This window comes from Nerophis lumbriciformis, linkage group LG28 (genome assembly GCF_033978685.3).
Source record: "Nerophis lumbriciformis linkage group LG28, RoL_Nlum_v2.1, whole genome shotgun sequence".
Taxonomy (NCBI): Eukaryota; Metazoa; Chordata; class Actinopteri; order Syngnathiformes; family Syngnathidae; genus Nerophis; species Nerophis lumbriciformis.
In genome coordinates, this window is record NC_084575.2 from 26,474,350 (window position 1) to 26,495,639 (window position 21,290).

The window sequence follows — 21,290 nt, forward strand, 5'->3', positions numbered from 1 at the left end:
AAGTTGTTTATACGACCGCCCTCAGTGTGAAATGTATGGCTGTTGCCCAAGTATGCTTGCAGTCACTTACGCGTGTAACATGTGACTGGGCTGGCACGCAGACAGTATGATGAAAAAGCGGACGCGACGACGCGACGTAGAGGACGCTAATAAAGGCAGTACCATCATGGCACGCCCTCAATATTGTTGTCCGGGTGAAAATCGGAGAACATTTGCCCCGGGAGATTTCCGGGAGAGGCACTGAAATCCGGCCGGGAAAATCGGGAGGGTCGGCAAGTATGCAGCTGAGCCGCATCAGAGTGGTCACAGAGCCGCATGCGGCTCCGGAGCCGCGGGTTGCAGACCCCTGGCATAGACAGTTGAGAAGGAGTGTCAGGGGGGCCGTGGCCTTTTGAAATCGGCATATAAACTTGGCAGTCGTCTGCATAAAAGCGATAAGACACTCCATGCCTCTTAAAAATCTCTCCAAGAGGGAGGAGGTATAGAGCGAACAGGATGGGGCCTAGAATAGATCCCATGATGCTGAGTGCCAAATTGGGAGGCAATTTGTAGTCTTTGTGGGTTAGAACTCACAACGTCCCAGTCTCAGGGCGGACACTCTAACCACAAGGCCACTGAGCTGGTCAACGTGTCAGTCCTATGACAGCAACCGATCCGTTTCAAGGCGTCAATACGCACTGCGACGTATGGCGCATCCCACATAAATGGTCATGGAGGATACAAACTCCAAAGCATTATTTTAAAACAGTGTGATTCAGGAAGTCTGGTTTCTGGTTCATTTTACCGTATCTATAATCATTATCAATCTGACCAAGAAAATAAATACACAATGAACCCATCTGCACCGCAGATGACTCAAAATCCCTGAAATTTCTCTGCCAACGTATTTCGGGACTTTTGTCCAAACAGCGTTGCCATCAGGCATGCTCAAAGAGGCAGTTGATCCCTTAGTGACAGGCTGCAGAACCAAGTCCATACAGCAGACGCTAAACAACACTTGGGCACTGTCTATAGCAGTGACGTGCAGTCACTAGAGGCAGGTGAGGCGGGGCCTCACCTGCCATCATGGCAAGAAAAAAAATGTAAAAAGAAAAAAAAAAAATTAAATTGTTATATGTATCCAGTGATTATACTATAAAGTTATTTTCCATTTAACTTCACCAGTTTTAGATTATTTGTATTCAAAATCGCTGAATTTTCACATTTGCCGTTCAAATACTGAGAAGAGACGGTGCGGTGAACAGCAGCCAGTTGAGGCACGTCACTCAGTGCCTCAACATGGACGGACTCGGCTAACTGCTGGCCTGCTGTGCAGTGAGACTGTATTGCTATATGAACTATATTATACATTTCCATAGTTTAGTTAGCTGAGGTATATAATGTACAGTGTATTTTGTCAACAACTGTATGTGTGTAACGTACTTCTTGTGCTGAGCGATCATAAAACGGCTGCAAAAGACGCACTGGCTGAGGCTCCAGTATCCCCGCCTCCTGCACCCCCGCCGTAGAATTGTTATATCAACTAAAGCCCACACTTAAACTTTCCACGTGCAAGATTGAATCTATTAAAAAAAAATATTTCATAAGAAGCCAAAAAGTGCAAAAACAATAATGTTCGTGTTGGAGGAGTTGTGAATGACTGCAGGGCCACAACATTAGGTACACCTGCAGACTGCAGGTGTATCTAATTCACAACTCCTCCAACACGAACATTATTGTTTTTGCACTTTTTGGCTTCTTATTAAATAACTTTTGTAACCTATTTTTATGGGCTTTCCTCTTTGTGATGTCAAGTTCCTGTTATGCGCTGTTATACAGTATATGCCTTGAGCTCTTATTTTGAAGGCGCTAAGAGCGGAAGTGATGTCACGTTGCGGAGGTTTTTGAAAGAAGGTAAATAAAGTGGTCCTCGTGTAAACTGGAGCCTCCGTGTTTGTTATTTTGTAGTTTCATACAGTATAGGCGACATTTATAAACTCTCGGTTACACTTTTTAAAATAGATTCAATCTTGCACGTGGAAAGTTTAAGTGAGGGCTTTAGTTGCGGCGCATGGACTTAATTTCTAAGTAAAGGTAAGACCATAATAACGTTTTTTTTTATTAAATGTGCTTTTTTGTGTGCTACAGTTTGTATGTGTAAAGTTAAAGTTAAGTTAAAGTAGCAATGATTGTCACACACACACTAGGTGTAATGAAATTTGTCATCTGCATTTGACCCATCCCCTTGTTCACCCCCCTGGGAGGTGAGGGGAGCAGTGGGCAGCAGCGGCGCCGCGCCCGGGAATCATTTTTGGTGATTTAACCCCCAATTCCAACCCTTGATGCTGAGTGCCAAGCAGGGAAGAATGCTGGTATGAGCTTTTAAACATAACCCGTTAACTGCTGCCAATCAAATGGTGAATAAGATACTCTTTAGGGTTCATATGTTTGTAAATCTGACTGTGATGAAGTCAGTGCCTCACCAGCCATCAACCTCACCGCACGTCACTGGTCTATAGCAGTGTTTCTTAACCATAACCCGTTGTTAGGTTGCGAGCTGATAAAGACGAGGCACACAGCTTAAATACAAAAACTAATGAATATGCAGATTAAAGATCGATAAAAGAGGGTTCTATCCTCATGTTTTTATTTCCTCTTACATGCTGTGTGCGGTGTTTCCCCTTGGGTTTACGGCTTAGTGGAGGTGGAGGCAAAAAGACACACATGCGCCTAACAAAGCTGCTTATACTGTGTAATGTCTTTACATTTACATTTGGGGCGTACTGTACAGTAGGTAAGGTATTATGTTTGCCTCATTCATGTGAGACTCAAGCATTAAGGAGTGGGACCGTCCAGAACTAGCCTGCAGTGTGCTCAAACCACCACCAGGTAGCATATCTTTCGCTTTGGGACTTAACAATTTGGTGACCACAGATGATTCGAATGCATATATGTTTAAGACTTATTTCTTTGTTCATAGTCATGTTTAAATCAGCTAGTATTTTTCCATTTATACTCTGTATGCTTGTCTCTCTTCGTCTGCAGATGTCTGTGTTTTGTCTTAGGCATTGGAATGTGTGAGTTGGAGTACTCCCTATTTATCTTATCTGTATTAGAACAATGAGGCTGTATTCCTTTCTATTTTTGTATTCAATAAGTTGTCTCTTCCCGTTTGAATGTTAGACCACTTCGAGATGTCGATATGAAAGGACAATTGGACTGGTGTCTTAAAGCTATAGTAAAACTTGATAATATTCCTATTCTGTCTTGATGGTCCTTCTTACTCAGCATACATGTCATGTAAAGAATTCGGGATTGACCAGTGACTTTAATTACCTGAGAGGGAGACTGGTCGGACGCAACACTGTCCAAAGTCGGGACCCAAGGTGGACCACTCATCTGTGCATCAGCTGGGGACGTCTTTGCGCTGCTGATCTGTCTCCACTCAAAATGATCTCCTGCTAGGTCCACTATGGACTGGACTCTCACTATTATGTTAGATCCACTATGGACTGGACTCTCACAATATTATGCTAGATCCACTCGACCCACATCTGCGATCCCTTCCAAGGTTTCTCATTGTCATTCCATTGGGTTAGAGTTTTTTTTTGCCCTGATGTGGGAACTGAGCTGAGGATGTTGTTGTGGCTTGTGCAGCCCTTTGAGACACTCGTGATTTAGGGCTGTATAAGTAAATATTGATTGATTGATGCATGTAGTGCATTCTTCACCCACGCTTAAAGTAAAGGATGAGGTAAAAATACAACATTACCAACTGTACTACCTCAATGTAATTGCAGGTTTGATAATAACTCCATGTTATGTTTCCCAGGAGTAAAGATGATTCCTCCGAATCCGTGGTTGGACCAAGGTTTACCGTCCATGACAACGGGACACTGGAGATTTACAGCACAGAGGAAGAGGACACAGGACAGTATACATGTTACGCCAAAAACACAGAGGGGTCATCCGCCATTGAAGCCACGCTTTATGTTAAAGGTAGAGAGAGTTTTGTACCTGCTAAGTGTTTGCAGTGGCTCCGAGTTCTTGGAAAGAAACTAACGAGTGTGCTGCATATTTAAGATCCCACTAGAATAACAACTGCCCCGGAAGACCAGCGGATCTTAATAGGCACCACGGCCAAGCTCTCATGCCTGGCAGAATACGACGAGTCCTTCAACAACGACTTTGAGCTCCTTTGGGAAAAAGATGATATGGACATTGGCTCCAACTATACTGAGAATTCAAGGTAGGGTACTGTAATGTTTTTTTAACTGCAGTACAGACCTATTCCCAGCTGGAAAGTCATTTTACTGCTTAGGTTTGTCAATCAATACTGTGTCTCTATCTTCCTGTCAACAGATACTTTGTGGAGGACGGTACCCTTCAAATCATCAATGTAAGCCACTGGGACCAGGGTGTATACACTTGTGTGGCCAGGACTCCAGTGGACCAGGACACAGCCTCTGTGTTGCTCATGGTGTTAGGTGAGCATAATCAGGGGCATCAAAGTGGAAGGGTAAATGGACATGCTCCGAGCACAGGGGGAATTGTCGGCTTTTGTAGTTTTATTTTGAAGATTTTTTTTATCATAAATGGTAATGTAAAACAAATATGGCCAGGAAAGTTCAATAATAAGGTTGCCTAAATCAAATTAAGAATGTCAAATACCACCGAAACACCCCTATCAAAAATGCAAAATGGGTCATAACGTCATCAAAGCTCACCTTTTAAAGATTCAAACACAGCACCAACATTTGGGAACGAGAATGAAAGGTAAACAGTAGGGGTGTAAAAAAAAAAAAAAAAAAATTTGAAGGAATCACGATTATTTATAAAAATTCTTAATCGATTAAAAAAATATCAAAAACCGTTTAAAAAAAAAATAAAATATATATATATATATATATATATATATATATATATATATATATATATATATATATATATATATATATGTGTCTTAATAAGGTTATCCAAAAAATAGTGCTCGATACCGTAGTAGAGCGCAATATATGTATGTGTGGGAAAAAAAATCACAAGACTACTTCATCTCTACAGGCCTCATGAAACAGGCCTGTAGAGATGAAGTAGTCTTGTGATTTTTTTTCCCACACATACATATATATATATATATATATGTGTGTCTTAATAAGGTTATCCAAAAAATAGTGCTCGATACCGTAGTAGAGCGCAATATATGTATGTGTGGGAAAAAAAATCACAAGACTACTTCATCTCTACAGGCCTCATGAAACAGGCCTGTAGAGATGAAGTAGTCTTGTGATTTTTTTTCCCACACATACATATATATATATATATATATATATATATATATATATATATATATATATATATATACATATACAGTTTACATACACTTGTAAAGAACATAATGTCATGGCTGTCTTTAGTTTCCAATAACTTTTAAAACTCTTATTTTATTGTGATAGAGTGATTGGAGCACATACTTGTTGGTCACAAAAAACATTCATGAAGTTTGGTTGTTTTATGAATTTATTATGGGTCTACTGAAAATGTGAGCAAATCTGCTGGGTCAAAAGTATACATGTCCCTTGGCAAGTTTCACTGCAATGAGGCGCTTTTGGTAGCCATCAAAAAGCTTCTGGTTGAATTTTTGACCACTCCTTTTGACAAAATTGGTGCAGTTCAGCAAAATGTGTTGGTTTTCTGACATGGACTTGTTTCTTCAGCATTGTCCACACAGTCAGGACTTTGGGAAAACCATTCTAAAACCTTAATCCTAGCCATTCCTTTACTTCATTGTCTTGTTGGAACACCCAACTGCGCCCAAGACCCAACCTCCGGGCTGATGATTTCAGGTTGTCCTGAAGAATTTGGAGGTTATCTTCCTTTTTCATTGTCCCATTTACTCTCTGTAAAGCACCAGTTCCATTGGCAGCAAAACAGGCCCAGAGAATAAATCTAAAGTTAAAATATAGGGTAGAAATGCACCCATTTGCAGGAAATGTAGTCTTGACTTTCAAAATTTTCTTTCAAGGCTTGCATGTCTACATTAAAACATTAATCTTCATACTGCATTAATATATCCTACTTTTAAACTTTCATGCAGAGAAGGAAATCACAACTAAAAAAATCACAATTTTTTTCATACGGTGTTGATGTGGAAATTTTTGCCTCGGCATTTTGATGGTGTGGACGTGTGGCACCGAATGGAGATAAGCGTCTCGACAGACCTTACAATATTTGAACAATGATGACGAAAACTGTTTTCTCTGTCGTGTCCGTGTGTCGAAAATTGTTATGCGCTTATTTTTTTATTTGATTTTGTGCGTGGCATAAATTTGCCGTGCGCAGAGGATGCTTGAGCAGTGCAATTCACAGGCGCGCACCTTAGAGGGAACGTTGGTCACACGGCTGCGGTAGCATCACAGCTAACGTTAGCCATGCTGCTACCTCTCTGCTGGGAGAGGGCGTATACGTATGTGACGTATGACGTGACAGTATGTGACGTATGACGTGACAGTATGTGACGTGTGTAAGAAGGTGCGCTTGCTGTCTGTGAGAGGGAGACACAGGAAAGAGTGAGAAGAGCCTGTCGTGTAATGCCAGCAGCTAAAAGCAACTGCGTGAGAATCCCCAGACCTGTGGATGTGTTGAAGGTGTGCTGGAAAATGCGGAACGGAAATTAGGGAGCGGCAGGAAAGTGGAATGTATTATTTAAATCGGTGCAATGGAAAACACGGACCGGAGTTTGTTTTTTTTAACTGGATCTGGATCGGCATTTTCCCATGCCTTGCCGATACGCATTTTTTTGCAAATATCGGCAGCCGATCCAATCCAAATATCGGATCGAGACATCCCTAGTCATACATCAGAGGCCAAGAGGAGGTTTTGTAACCTGTAACCTGTTTTGAAAAGGTTGTAGTATCATTTGTATGTCAAATAACATATTGTGAGAATTGGTTTGAATGGAGAATCGTGTTGAATCGAATCGTCACCTAAGAATCGGAATCAAATCTAATCTCTACCAATTACATTGTTTCATGTGTTTTAAAAAGCTGGTTTTAACTAAATCTATTGAATAAATTGTTATTTAGTGCATGTAAACCATACCTGCCAACCCTCCCGGATTTTCCGGGAGACTCCCGAAATTCAGCGCCTCTCCCGAAAACATCCCGGGACAAATTTTCTCCCGAAAATCTCCCGAAATTCAGGCACACAATATAAACAGCGTACCCGCCCAATCACGTTATAACTGTAGAATGATCGAGGGCGAGTTCTTGGTTTCTTATGTGGGTTCATTGTTAGGCAGTTTCATTAACGTCCTCCCAGCGCGGCAACAACACACAACAACAGCATTTCGTCTACCATAAAGCAGTTCGTCTGCCGTAAACAGCAATGTTGTGACACTCTTAAACAGGACAATACTGCCATCTAGTGCATTTGATGAAAGCACTTTTTGCGTGCCACGAAGCAATGCATCATCAGTGAGGGCGTTCAGCATGGTTGGAAAAATAGTGACAGAGAATAGAACAAGGATGGACAATTCAACCCTTAACTCAACAATGAGTAGATGAGTGTTATGTGTGTGTATATGTGTAAATAAATGAACACTGAAATTCAAGTATTTATTTTATTTATATATATATATATATATATATATATATATATACAGTGGGACAAAAAAGTATTTAGTCAGCCACCAATTGTACAAGTTCTCCCACTTAAAATGATCACATAGGTCTGTAATTTTCATCATAGGTACACTTCAACTGTGAGAGACAGAATGTGAAAAAAAAATCCAGGAATTCACATTGTAGGATTTTTAAAGAATTTATTTGTAAATTATGGTGGACAATAAGTATTTGGTCACTTCAAACAAGGAAGATCTCTGGCTCTCACAGACCTGTAACTTCTTCTTTAAGAAGCTCTTCTGTCCTCCACTCGTTACCTGTGTTAATGGCACCTGTTTGAACTTGTTATCCGTATAAAAGACACCTGTCCACAGCCTCAAACAGTCAGACTCCAAACTCCACTATGGGCAAGACCAAAGAGCTGTCGAAGGACACCAGGAAAATAATTGTAGACCTGCACCAGACTGTGAAGAGTGAATCTACAATAGGCAAGCAGCTTGGTGTGAAAAAATCAACTGTGGGAGCAATTATCAGAAAATGGAAGACATACAAGACCACTGATAATCTCCCTCGATCTGGGGCTCCACGCAAGATCTCATCCCGTGGGGTCAAAATGATCATTTTAAGTGGGAGAACTTGCACAATTGGTGGCTGACTAAATACTTTTTTGCCCCACTGTATATATATATATATGAAATACTTGACTTAATATTTCTTATATATATATATGAAATACTTGACTTAGTATTTCTTATATATATGACTTGGTGAATCCTAGCTGTAAATATACTCCTCCCCTCTTAACCACGCCCCCAACCACGCCCCCGCCCCACCTCCCGAAATCGGAGGTCTCAAGGTTGGCAAGTATGATGTAAACATCAAGTGTGTATGGTTTTCGCAATGATGTGGGGCCCCAGAATTTGGTGCTACGTCCCTGGATATAACAATAAGTGTGATGAATTCCAGAAACCCCTGATGAAATATTAAGGTATGACACATTTGAGAGCAAATCAATACGTCAGCAGTCCCAAGCAGAGCATGCCCTAACTTTAGTAGCGCATTGCAGTGTTGTACAATAATCCTGAACAAAAGTGTTGACATCACCACATCGAAGCCTACTCAGCGATGCAAGCCGTTCCACATCCTCTGGCTGTGGTGATGACTTGATTGAAAATGTGCTCCCTTGGCCTATTTTTCTTCTGAGACGGATGCGTGATTTTTTTTTTTTTTTTTTTTCCAAACCCCATTTTGCTGTCATGGTTTTCAGACGTCCCTGATGCACCCGAGCATTTGGTACTGTCTGAACACAAGACCAGGAGTGTGAAACTGAAATGGACGCCAGGGAACGACCACAACAGCTCAATAACAGGTAAAAGGATGACTCGGTTGGTACGGCATGTACAGTTTTAGTTATAATTCTGTGTGAGTGCAGTGTTTATCATGGCGTTGGGAAATATATACATCCATTATTTTTCAGTCCAAGCATCATGTATGATCAGTGTCTGTGTGGAATATATACAAGCCCAAAGCAGACTGTGTGGAGGGTTCTGCACAGCTGGTGGTTAGACAAGCAATCCTTTGGCAAGAAGGATGGCGGCGAGGGGCTGATTGTCTCTCTGCCTTTCAACAGAGTTTATTATTCAGTATGAGGAGAGCCAGTGGGAGCCAGGAAATTGGAAGGAGCTGCTCAGAGTACCTGGAAATCACGTTTCGGCCATCCTCAAACTTCACGGCCACGTGAACTATCGCTTCCGTGTGGCTGGTTTAAACAGCGTCGGGCGTGGACCTCCCAGTGAGCCCACTGAGAGATACAAAACCCCTCCAGCAGGTACAGTGCAACACATCCTGCGCGTATTCTTTATTATACTTTTGGATTTTGGGAGAGCCGCCGTGGTTCTTGGGAACTTTAAAACACTCAGAGGTGTGACATAATTGATTCGACTCTTGTTGGGAGTCTTCCCTTTTAGTGCGCCTATTCTACTGGAGATTCATTTCACACTAACAATTCAGACAAAATCCATACTCACTTTTTTTTTTCACAGCCCCTGACAAGAACCCGGAAAATATCAAAATCGAAGGTCATTTGCCGCATGAAATGGATATCAACTGGCAGGTAGGAAAAGTGTGAAATTTTTTCTTCGCAGCAAAAGCATGAGCCAACTTTATACAGGGGCATCCACAGCTACTGTTGGCTTACCATCTGTAGATTAAATGTCATTTAACCCTTGTGTGGTGTTCGGGTCTGTGGGACCCGTTTTCATTTTTTTATTAAAAGAAAAATTATACAATTAATTAATTTTTCAAACTGAGACTCACTGACTTTGGCTCATTTTCTATGAAGAACATATATCAGAATACATATTTAATGACCACACACCATACACTCCCCTTACACATTTCTATTACATATAAGATGTCCGGGTCCACTGGACCCCATACTTGCCAACCCTCCCGAATTTTCCGGGAGACTCCCGAAATTCAGCGCCTCTGCTGAAAACCTCCCGGGACTAATATTCTCCCGAAAATCTCCCGATTTTCAGCCGGAGCTGGAGGCCACGCACCCTCCAGCTCCATGCGGACCTGAGTGAGGACAGCCTTTTTTCACGACAGGGTGACAAGAACTAAATCATCCAGACTAGAGATAAATTGTATTATTATGTTTATCTTACCTAAAAATAAATATATTTACTAATTAAAAAAAACAAAAACGAAATACATTTTTACTATATTTTGCTAAAAACATCAAAATTAATTGAATTTTTATTTGTATTTTTTCTGACTCCTTATTACATCCAGCCATATAATTATACATTAAAATAAAAATATTTGAAATAATTAATTTTAAATTATCATAATAATTCATTTAAAATGACCATATTTAATTATTAAAATAATTGCTTGTTTATCAACAACTTTAGCATTTTATTCATTACATTTTGAAGCTCTTAGAAGCCAAGTTATGTTATATTCCTTAATATTTATTTATGCAAGTTTGAAGTATCAGTTATCTAAACACAGTTTTGTTTGCATATTTTCAGGATATATATATATATATATATATATATATATATATATATATATATATATATATATATATATATATATATATATATGTATGAAATACTTCAATGGTGAATTCTAGCTGTCATAATACTCCTCCCCTCTTAACCACGCCCCGCCCCCCACCTCCCGAAATCGGAGGTTTCAAGGTTGGCAAGTATGGTGGGACCCGTTTTCATTTTTTCATTAAAAGAAAAATGATACAATTAATTCATTTTTCAAACTGAGACTCACTGACTTTGGCTCATTTTCTGTGAATAACATATATCAGAATACATATTTAATGACCACACACCATACACTCCCCCTACACATTGCTATTGCATATAAGATGTCCGGGTCCACTGGACCCGGGGCTAATAGAAGTGTGGAAATTGATGTTCTGTGTACCACACACACACACACACACACACACACACACACACACACACACACACACACACACACACACACACACACACACACACACACACACAGCAGGCCTAGACAGGAGGAGGACAGAGTGTAGGTACACAGTGCATCAGAGGGTCAAATGTGCGAGAAAATGAGAGCAGACAGTGTTGACAAACAATGTTGCAACCTTGTGTGGGAACCGCAGGTGCAGAAACACAAAAGAAGAATCCCTGTGGGATGCAGAAACTGACGGAGAAATTTTCCGTGCAACGTTCATATTGTTGTTACTCAGCCAGTGTTTGTGGGTCTGATGGACCCGTTGCATTTTGTGACTTTTAATGTTAAAATACTGAACAGATGTTTATTGGGTTAAGGTAAACATCTGTTAAGTATTTTAACATAAAAGTGTTTGATTGCGAGGCATTAAAAGCCACAAAATGCAACGGGTCCATCAGACCCACAAACGCTGGCTGAGTAACAACAATATGAACGTTGCACGGAAAATTTCTCTGCCAGTTTCTGCATCCCACAGGGATTCTTCTTTTGTGTTTCTGCACCTGCGGTTCCCACACAAGGTTGCAACATTGTTTGTCAACACTGTCTGCTCTCATTGTCTCGCACATTTGACCCTCTGATGCACTGTGTACCTACACTCTGTCCTCCTCCTGTCTAGGCTTTTAATGCCTCGCAATCAAACGCTTTTATGTTAAAATACTTAACAGATGTTTACCTTAACCCAATAAACATCTGTTCAGTAATTTAACATAAAAGTGTTTGATTGCGAGGCATTAAAAGCCACAAAATGCAACGGGTCCATCAGACCCACAAACGCTGGCTGAGTAACAACAATATGAACGTTGCACGGAAAATTTCTCTGCCAGTTTCTGCATCCCACAGGGATTCTTCTTTTGTGTTTCTGCACCTGCGGTTCCCACACAAGGTTGCAACATTGTTTGTCAACACTGTCTGCTCTCATTTTCTCGCACATTTGACTCTCTGATGTTCTGTGTACCTACACTCTGTCCTCCTCCTGTCTAGGCCTGCTGTGTGTGTGTGTGTGTGTGTGTGTGTGTGTGTGGGTAGGCGAGTGTGTGGTACACAGAACATCAATTTCCACACTTCTATTAGCCCCGGGTCCAGTGGACCCGGACATCTTATATGTAATAGAAATGTGAATGGTGTGTGGTCATTAAATATGTGTTCTGATATTTGTTCTTCACAGAAAATGAGCCAAATTCAGTGAGTCTCAGTTTGAAAAATTAATTAATTGTATAATTTTTCTTTTAATAAAAAAATGAAAACGGGTCCCACAGACCCGAACACCACACAAGGGTTAAATGACATTTAATCTATCTACAGATGGTAAGCCAACAGTAGCTGTGAATCAAACACTTTTATGTTAAAATACTGAACAGATGTTTATTGGGATAAGGTAAACATCTGTTCAGTATTTTAACATAAAAGTGTTTGATTGTGAGGCATTAAAAGCCACAAAATGCAACGGGTCCATTAGACCCACAAACGCTGGCTGAGTAACAACAATATGAACATTACACAAGGGTTAAAGGGGACCTCTGACACATTACGTCTTTTCTGACTCGTTAATGTTACAATGTTGGATACTTATGTTAAACAATACCAAAGTGTCAAATCATAATGTTCATGCATTTTGGCCTGAGCTTTTATGCGGTTTTGCAATCTGGTTACGACATGAAGTCACCGTGACGTAGAATTACTCATTTAGACATCAAGTCAAGCCAGAACAGGGAGGAGCTCTGGCTGGAGGAGGAGCTTTTTTTAAAATGTACATTCTGAATTGATTGGCGAGTGTGCAGGTACACCAAATGTTGTGACCGGGTGAATCTATATACCGTATTTTCCGAAATATAGAGCGGTGTATAAGCCACACCTACTAAATTTAACAAGAAACAAACATGTTTCCTTATATTAGCCGCGTCGAACTATAAGCTGCAGACATATACGTTGTGAAATTAGTTATTTTACACAGAAAGAGATTGTAAATTTCTATTTACATACTTTGTTTCCAAATGCTACCTATCACACGGCAGTAAAACGGTGGATCAAACAAAACAGAGGTCATCGTCATGGACCCACTAGCTGCGGAAACTAACTTCACGGTGATGAATTTACTGAGGGATTTGTGAAACTGATACAATCGTTGTAAGTTAATAATACCAACACGGACGCTCAAAAATTGTGTTAGCATATTAGCTAATGCTAACAATGCTAGCTTGCTTACATTACACTCCTACAGACATCACACATTGGACCGGTTTAGTAAGTATGAATAGTTTTAGTTATATTGTAAAACTTACAAACGTTGCTTGGAGTGATGAATGAAGAATGCATACAAGTAAAAACGCTATGGAAGACTAGTAGACTGAACGGCACTTGTGCTTCCGGTTCAAAGCACTAACAGAAGATAATACTGTAAGACAAGTCACCTGCAAGCACCTGCAGTGAGCTAACTCGTCCGAACGATGGCGCCATAGAACAAACAATAACACACCTTTTGAATGTCTTTGCTTGCATCAGTGTTTTTCAACCACTGTGCCGCGGCTAGTGTCGTAAGATACAGTCTGGTGTGCCGTGGGAGATGATCTAATTTGACATATTTGGGTCAAACATTTTTTTTGCAAACCAGTAATTATAGTCTGCAAATGATGTGTTGTTGTTGAGTGTCAGAGCTCGGCAGTGTAACCGTGTAATACTCTTAAATATCAGTAAGTGGCAGCCGGTAGCTAATTGCTTTGTAAATGCAGGTAAAAAAAGGTGTCTTATGCTTAATCCAAAAATAAACAAAAGGTGAGTGCCCCTAAGAAAAGGCATTGAAGCTTAGAGAAGGCTATGCAGAACGAAAGTAAAACTGAACTGGCTACAAAGTAAACAAAAACAGAATGCTGGACGACAGCAAAGACTTACTGTGGAGCAAAGACGGCATCCACAATGTACATCCGAACATGACATGACAATCAACAATGTCCCCACAAAGAAGGATAAAAACAACTGAAATATTATTGATTGCTATAACAAAGTAGATGCGGGAAATATAAGATATGAAACCGCTACAGGAAAATACCAACAAAAGAGAAAAAGCCACCAAAATAGGAGCGCAAGACAAGAACTAAAACACTACACAGGAAAACAGCAAAAAACTCAATAAGTCAGGGTGTGATGTGACAGGTGGTGACAGTACACCTACTTTGAGACAAGAGCTATAGTGATACATGCTTGGTTATGCTTTAAAGTCATATCCAACAATTGCGACAATGACTTTTAACTGTCAACTGAGTTTATGATTTCTGCTGGTGGTGTGCCTTCGGATTTTTTCAACGCAAAAAATGTGCCTTGGCTTAAAAAAGGTTGAAAAACACTGACTTGCATGATGGCCGTTAGTAAAATAAAAATCCATAAATTAGCCGCACTGTTTTATAAGCCCGAGGGTACAAAGCGTAGAAAAAATTTATATAATTTCCATTGGTTTGAGTTTTTCTCTTGCCCTGATGTGGGATCTGAGCTGAGGATGTCGTTGTGGCTTGTGCAGCCCTTTGAGACACTCGTGATTTAGGGCTATATAAGTAAACTTTGATTGATTGATTGATTGAATTTACGGTAATGTTTAGTTTTGACCATTTTTGGAAAACAAATAGTGGTGAAGACTTCAAGATATATACAAACCCTGTTTCCATATGAGTTGGGAAATTGTCTTAGATGTAAATATAAACGGAATACAATGATTTGCAAATCCTTTTCAACCCATATTCAATTGAATGCACTACAAATACAAGAAATTTGATGTTCAAACTCATAAACTTCATTTTTTTTTGCAAATAATCATTAACTTAGAATTTCATGGCTGCAACATGTGCCAAAGTAGTTGGGAAAGGGCATGTTCACCACTGTGTTACATGGCCTTTCCTTTTAACAACACTCAGTAAACGTTTGGGAACTGATAAGACACATTTTTTAAGCTTCTCAGGTGGAATTATTTCCCATTCTTGCTTGATGTACAGCTTAAGTTGTTCAACAGTCCGGGGGTCTCCGTTGTGGTATTTTAGGCTTCATAATGCGCCACACATTTTCAATGGGAGACAGGTCTGGACTACAGGCAGGCCAGTATAGTACACACACTCTTTTACTATGAAGCCACGTTGATGTAACACGTGGCTTGGCATTGTCTTGCTGAAATAAGCAGGGGCGTCCATGGTAACGTTGCCTGGATGACAACATATGTTGCTCCAAAACCTGTATGTACCTTTCAGCATTAATGGCGCCTTCACAGATGTGTAAGTTACCCATGTCTTGGGCACTAATACACCCCCATACCTTAACAGATGCTGGCTTTTTAACTTTGCGCCTATAACAATCCGGATGGTTCTTTTCCTCTTTGGTCCAAAGGACACGACGTCCACAGTTTCCAAAAACAATTTGAAATGTGGACTCGTCAGACCAAAGAACACTTTTCCACTTTGTATCAGTCCATCTTAGATGAGCTCAGGCCCAGCGAAGCCGACTGCGTTTCTGGGTGTTGTTGATAAATGATTTTCGCCTTGCATAGGAGAGTTTTAACTTGCACTTACAGATGTAGCGACCAACTGTAGTTACTGACAGTGGGTTTCTGAAGTGTTCCTGAGCCCATGCGGTGATATCCTTTACACACTGATGTCGCTTGTTGATGCAGAACAGCCTGAGGGATCGAAGGTCACAGGCTTAGCTGCTTACGTGCAGTGATTTCTCCAGATTCTCTGAACCCTTTGATGATATTACGGACCGTAGATGGTGAAATCCCTAAATTATTTGCAATAGCTGGTTGAGAAAGGTTTTTCTTAAACTGTTCAACAATTTGCTCACGCATTTGTTGACAAAGTGGTGACCCTCGCCCCATCATTGTTTGTGAATGACTGAGCATTTCATGGAATCTACTCTTATACCCAATCATGGCACCCACCTGTTCCCAATTAGCCTGTTCACCTGTGGGGTGTTCCAAATAAGTGTTGGACGAGCATTCCTCAACTTTATCATAATTTATTGCCACCTTTCCCAACTTCTTTGTCACGTGTTGCTGGCATCAATTTCTAAAATTAATGATTATTTGACAAAAAAAAATGTTTGTCAGTTTGAACATCAAATATGTTGTCTTTGTAGCATATTCAACTGAATATGGGTTGATAATGATTTGCAAGTCATTGTATTCCGTTTATATTTACATCTAACACAATTTCCCAACTCATATGGAAACGGGGTTTGTATAAACATCTTACATTTTCAACAAAAAAAAAAAAATATATATATATATATTTGGAGAGGGTGGGACGTGGTTTCATTTGTAATCTGGGTACACTTTCAAAATCGAACATTTTGCAGACTTTTAAAAAACAGATTATAAAAGTGACTGTCAACAGAGCAGATCCAATCCATGTTATCTAGAACACAATGAAGTTTCAGATGTAGATTGACATCATCATAGGTCCTTTTTAAGGTAACACGGATTAATTTGCATTATTTGCCATATATCTTCATTTTATTAACAATCCAGTGGAAGCTATCCATTTAGCTGATTTGATTAAGCCATGTGAAAGGAACACAGTTATTCCGTCTTTACAGCGGCAAGATAAATCTTTTCATAGCCTATTATCTCATGCCTGTATCATAGAACCGTGGCCTCTGAATCCGGGATTGATGAGCTCGCCCTCTGCTAATAATTAGCTTTTGTGGATTATCGTTTCTCATTCTATTTCATCCAGACGGTTTTATGAGGAAATACTATTTTAATCTGCTATGTTGTAGCAAGAACCTATATTAAAGAAAACCATTACTAGAGCAAGACAGCCATCTTATTGTTTTAAAAGATAGCGCGTAGTGTTCCGGCGTTTTTACCAGGGCTGGCTCGTCATTTTAATATAATGGTAGGGGTGCGCGATAAAGACAATATGCAATATGAATGACATGAATTTGAGCTTTTAATAGTTTTGTAATATCGTGATTATGCATGCATATCCCGCCAATATGACGGGGACAAGCTTAACAAACGCGTCCTCAATGGAATGTAGCGTTCATGCTATCGGCTAACGTCCCTCCACAGCGTAAAGCCACTTCTAAGTAAGCAATCCTCGCTTCCATGGCGGCATAAAAACTATATTTCTTGCAAGATTCATTGTCACTGGAGGACATACTACACTACACACTAACCGCTAATCAAGAGCTCTTGTATGTAAGTAAACAAGACGTGGCCGGACCGATACAAACATTAACGTTGATAATCATCATCGGCGGTCACTCGAGCGTGTCGGCCCGATCACATAATATATACGTTTTTTCACACACACACAAGTATACTTGTCAACAGCCATACAGGTCACACTGAGGGTGGCCATATAAACAAGTTTAACACTGTTACAAATATGCGCCACACTGTGAACCCACACCAAACAAGAATGACAAACACATTTCGGGAGAACAGCCGCACCGTAACACAACATAAACACAACAGAACAAATACCCATAAACCCCTTGCAGCCCTAACTCTTCCGGGACGCTACAATATACACCCCCACTACTCCCTACACCCCCCCCACGGTAGGGGTGTATCCCTTTATGGAGGATGCCTGTGCGTGACTTTGTTTTACGTGGGGAGATTGGTGCACAGACAGTCACCACACGATCCTTGACAGAACGGGTCAGGGTCCAGTGGCATGGAGTACAAGACGACTGAGGACCCTTTTCTGCTGCAGCCTTCTTCCGCCATCGCAGCCTTTTGTGGTAGTTCTTAAATCTACCGTCTTCCGCCTGCTCCGCCGTTGAGGTCTTCACCGTATCCCTGGCTAGGGGGCAGTCAGGGACTAGGCCTTTGCCAAGGGCCACCTGGGGTAACAGTAGTAAAGGGGTTAACCAAGACCCCATAGAGGAGCCTCCACTGCCGGATGCACTTTAACGTCATGCCCAGGACATACATTGATAATACCAAGTATGGTATCAGTATATGTCCGATATTACAGTAATTAGATCGATTGTTTTTTTTTAATCAAACATTATAGTAATTTTTGTTATTGTTTACAAATTCAGCAAAAAAGTTCCTGGCCACAGGGGGGTTTTTAGGTTCAAAAACCAACGTATTAAAAACAGAATCAGAGACAATAGAAGGAAATTGTTTAAAGGGGAACATTATCACCAGACCTATGTAAGCGTCAATATATACCATGATGTTGCAGAAAAAAGACCATATATTTTTTTAACCGATTTCCGAACTCTAAATGGGTGAATTTTGGCGAATTAAACGCCTTTCTAATATTCGCTCTCGGAGCGATGACGTCACATCAGGAAGCAATCCGCCATTTTCTCAAACACCGAGTCAAATCAGCTCTGTTATTTTCCGTTTTTTCGACTGTTTTCCGTACCTTGGAGACATCATGCCTCGTCGGTGTGTTGTCGGAGGGTGTAACAACATGAACAGGGACGGATTCAAGTTGCACCAGTGGCCCAAAGATGCGAAAGTGGCAAGAAATTGGACGTTTGTTCCGCACACTTTACCGACGAAAGCTATGCTACGACAGAGATGGCAAGAATGTGTGGATATCCTGCGACACTCAAAGCAGATGCATTTCCAACGATAAAGTCAAAGAAATCTGCCGCCAGACCCCCATTGAATCTGCCGGAGTGTGTGAGCAATTCAGGGACAAAGGACCTCGCTAGCACGGCAAGCAATGGCGGCAGTTTGTCCCCGCAGACGAGCGAGCTAAACCCCCTATCGACCCTAGCTTCCCTGGCCTGCTGACATCAACTCCAAAACTGGACAGATCAGCTTTCAGGAAAAGAGAGCGGATGAGGGTATGTCTACAGAATATATTAATTGATGAAAATTGGGCTGTCTGCACTCTCAAAGTGCATGTTTTTGCCAAATGTATTTCATATGCTGTAAACCTAGTTCATAGTTGTTAGTTTCCTTTAATGCCAAACAAACACATACCAATCGTTGGTTAGAAGGCGATCGCCAAATTCGTCCTCGCTTTCTCCCGTGTCGCTGGCTGTCGTGTCGTTTTCGTCGGTTTCGCTTGCATACGGTTCAAACCGATATGGCTCAATAGCTTCAGTTTCTTCTTCAATTTCGTTTTCGCTACCTGCCTCCACACTACAACCATCCGTTTCAATACATTCGTAATCTGTTGAATCGCTTAAGCCGCTGAAATCCGAGTCTGAATCCGAGCTAATATCGCTATAGCTTGCTGTTCTTTCCGCCATGTTTGTTTGTGTTGGCTTCACTATGTGACGTCACAGGAAAATGGACGGGTGTTTATAACGATGGTTAAAATCAGGCACTTTGAAGCTTTTTTTAGGGATATTGCGTGATGGGTAAAATTTTGAAAAAATCTTCGAAAAATATAATAAGCCACTGGGAACTGATTCTTAATGGTTTTAACCATTCGGAAATTGTGATAATGTTCCCCTTTTAAAGATTTAATACATATTGTTAGACTGGCATCCTGTGTTTTTGTTTGATAATAATTGTGATCAAAAATGTCACTAAAACATGATCTTGAAATTTCAGTTTTAGCATTGGTATGACCAACACTTCCATTGCAACCACTTGGTATTGGATCCATACCCTAATGTAAAAGTAGCCAAACAACAGAAGAATAAGTGGTTATTACATTTTAACAGAAGTGTAGCTAGAAACATGTCACAACAAAAAGTAACCAGATATTAACAGTAAATTAGCTAGTAGATTAATAATAGCTTTCACAAAATAATACAGCTGGAAATTATGTTACTGCATATATCGGCATTTAAATTAGTAGCCCATTTTGAAATGTTTCAATTATAATTTCCATACCAATATATTGTCGTCGCAAAAGGCTGCTATATATATATATATATATATATATATATATATATATATATATAGATATCGCAATATAGATTTTAGGCCATATTGCCCATCCCTTTACCGTATAATAGAAAAAAGTACAGTGGAAGCTAACCTTGAACCAACCTCTGTGTTTTGTTTTTTTAATGTTTTAATTTTTTTCAATTTTTATTTCTATTTACTGTTTTAATTGGTTTTACCCTTTAAAATCGTTTTTAATCATATGTATTTTTATATTGGTTTTATATATATATATATTTTTTTTTTATTCAGTTATTGGTGGAGCTAAGGATAATATTGTTTTTAATGTTGTTGTGCAGCACTTTGGAAACATTTTTGTTGTTTAAATGTGATATATAAATAAAGTGGATTGGATTGGATTGAAATTGCAATCTAGATTTTAGGCCATATCGCCCATCCCTTTACTGTATAATAGAAAAAAGTACAGTGAAATACAAGCATAATTTTTACACAATTGGAAGCCAACCTTGAAAACCTCATCTCTGTTTGCCCCATTGTGTAGCCCCTTCTGCCAATTGAACACAACGGTCCCGGTCTTGAGTACAAGGTCAGCTACAGACGGCAGGACTTGGAGGAGGACTGGAAGGAACACACGGTGAAGAGGCACTCGTTCGTGGTGACGAACACGCCCACCTTCGTGCCCTATGAAATCAAGATCCAAGCGAGGAACAACCAGGGCTGGGCCCCCGAGCCAAAGATTGTGACAGGCTACTCCGGCGAAGATTGTAAGTACCGTATTTTTTGGAGTATAAGTCGCACCTGAGTATAAGTCGCACCTGCCGAAAATGCATAATAAAGAAGGAAAAAAACATGTATAAGTCACATTTTTGGGGGAAATTTATTTGATAAAACCCAACACCAAGAATATACATTTGAAAGGCAATTTAAAATAAATAAAGAATACTGAACACCAGGCTGAATAAGTGTACGTTATATGAGGCATAAATAACCAACTGAGAACGTGCATGGTATGTTAACGTAACATATTATGGTAAGAGTCATTCAAATAACTATAACATATAGAACATGCTATACGTTTACCAAACAATCTGTCACTCCTAATCGCTAAATCCCATGAAATCTTATACGTCTAGTCTCTTACGTGAATGAGCTAAATAGTATTATTTGATATTTTACGGTAATGTGTTAATAATTTCACATATAAGTCGCTCCTGAGTATAAGTCGCACCCCCGCCGGCCAAACTATGAAAAAAACTGCGACTTCGAAAAATACTTACTTTTTAAAGCTTTGCAACTAACAGTGTGGATAATTTTTATGTAAAATATGCACAATAACATTTTTAAACCAAGTGTCAAAATAAATCACTGGTTTAGAG

The 21,290-nt window shown here is 40.1% G+C and overlaps 1 protein-coding gene across 9 annotated transcripts in view; it reads left to right on the forward strand.

Moving 5' to 3' along the window:
- chl1b (cell adhesion molecule L1-like b) overlaps window positions 1-21,290 on the forward strand; it is a 389,182-nt gene that overhangs the window by 172,943 nt on the left and 194,949 nt on the right. For all 9 annotated transcript variants that reach the window (XM_061923977.1, XM_061923976.1, XM_061923971.1 and 6 more), the window contains 7 exons: window positions 3,812-3,978; window positions 4,063-4,228; window positions 4,342-4,466; window positions 8,866-8,967; window positions 9,229-9,426; window positions 9,641-9,711; window positions 20,456-20,678. In XM_061923977.1, the coding sequence (XP_061779961.1) occupies window positions 3,812-3,978; window positions 4,063-4,228; window positions 4,342-4,466; window positions 8,866-8,967; window positions 9,229-9,426; window positions 9,641-9,711; window positions 20,456-20,678 (1,052 nt within the window). The remainder of the gene's footprint in view (window positions 1-3,811; window positions 3,979-4,062; window positions 4,229-4,341; window positions 4,467-8,865; window positions 8,968-9,228; window positions 9,427-9,640; window positions 9,712-20,455; window positions 20,679-21,290) is intronic.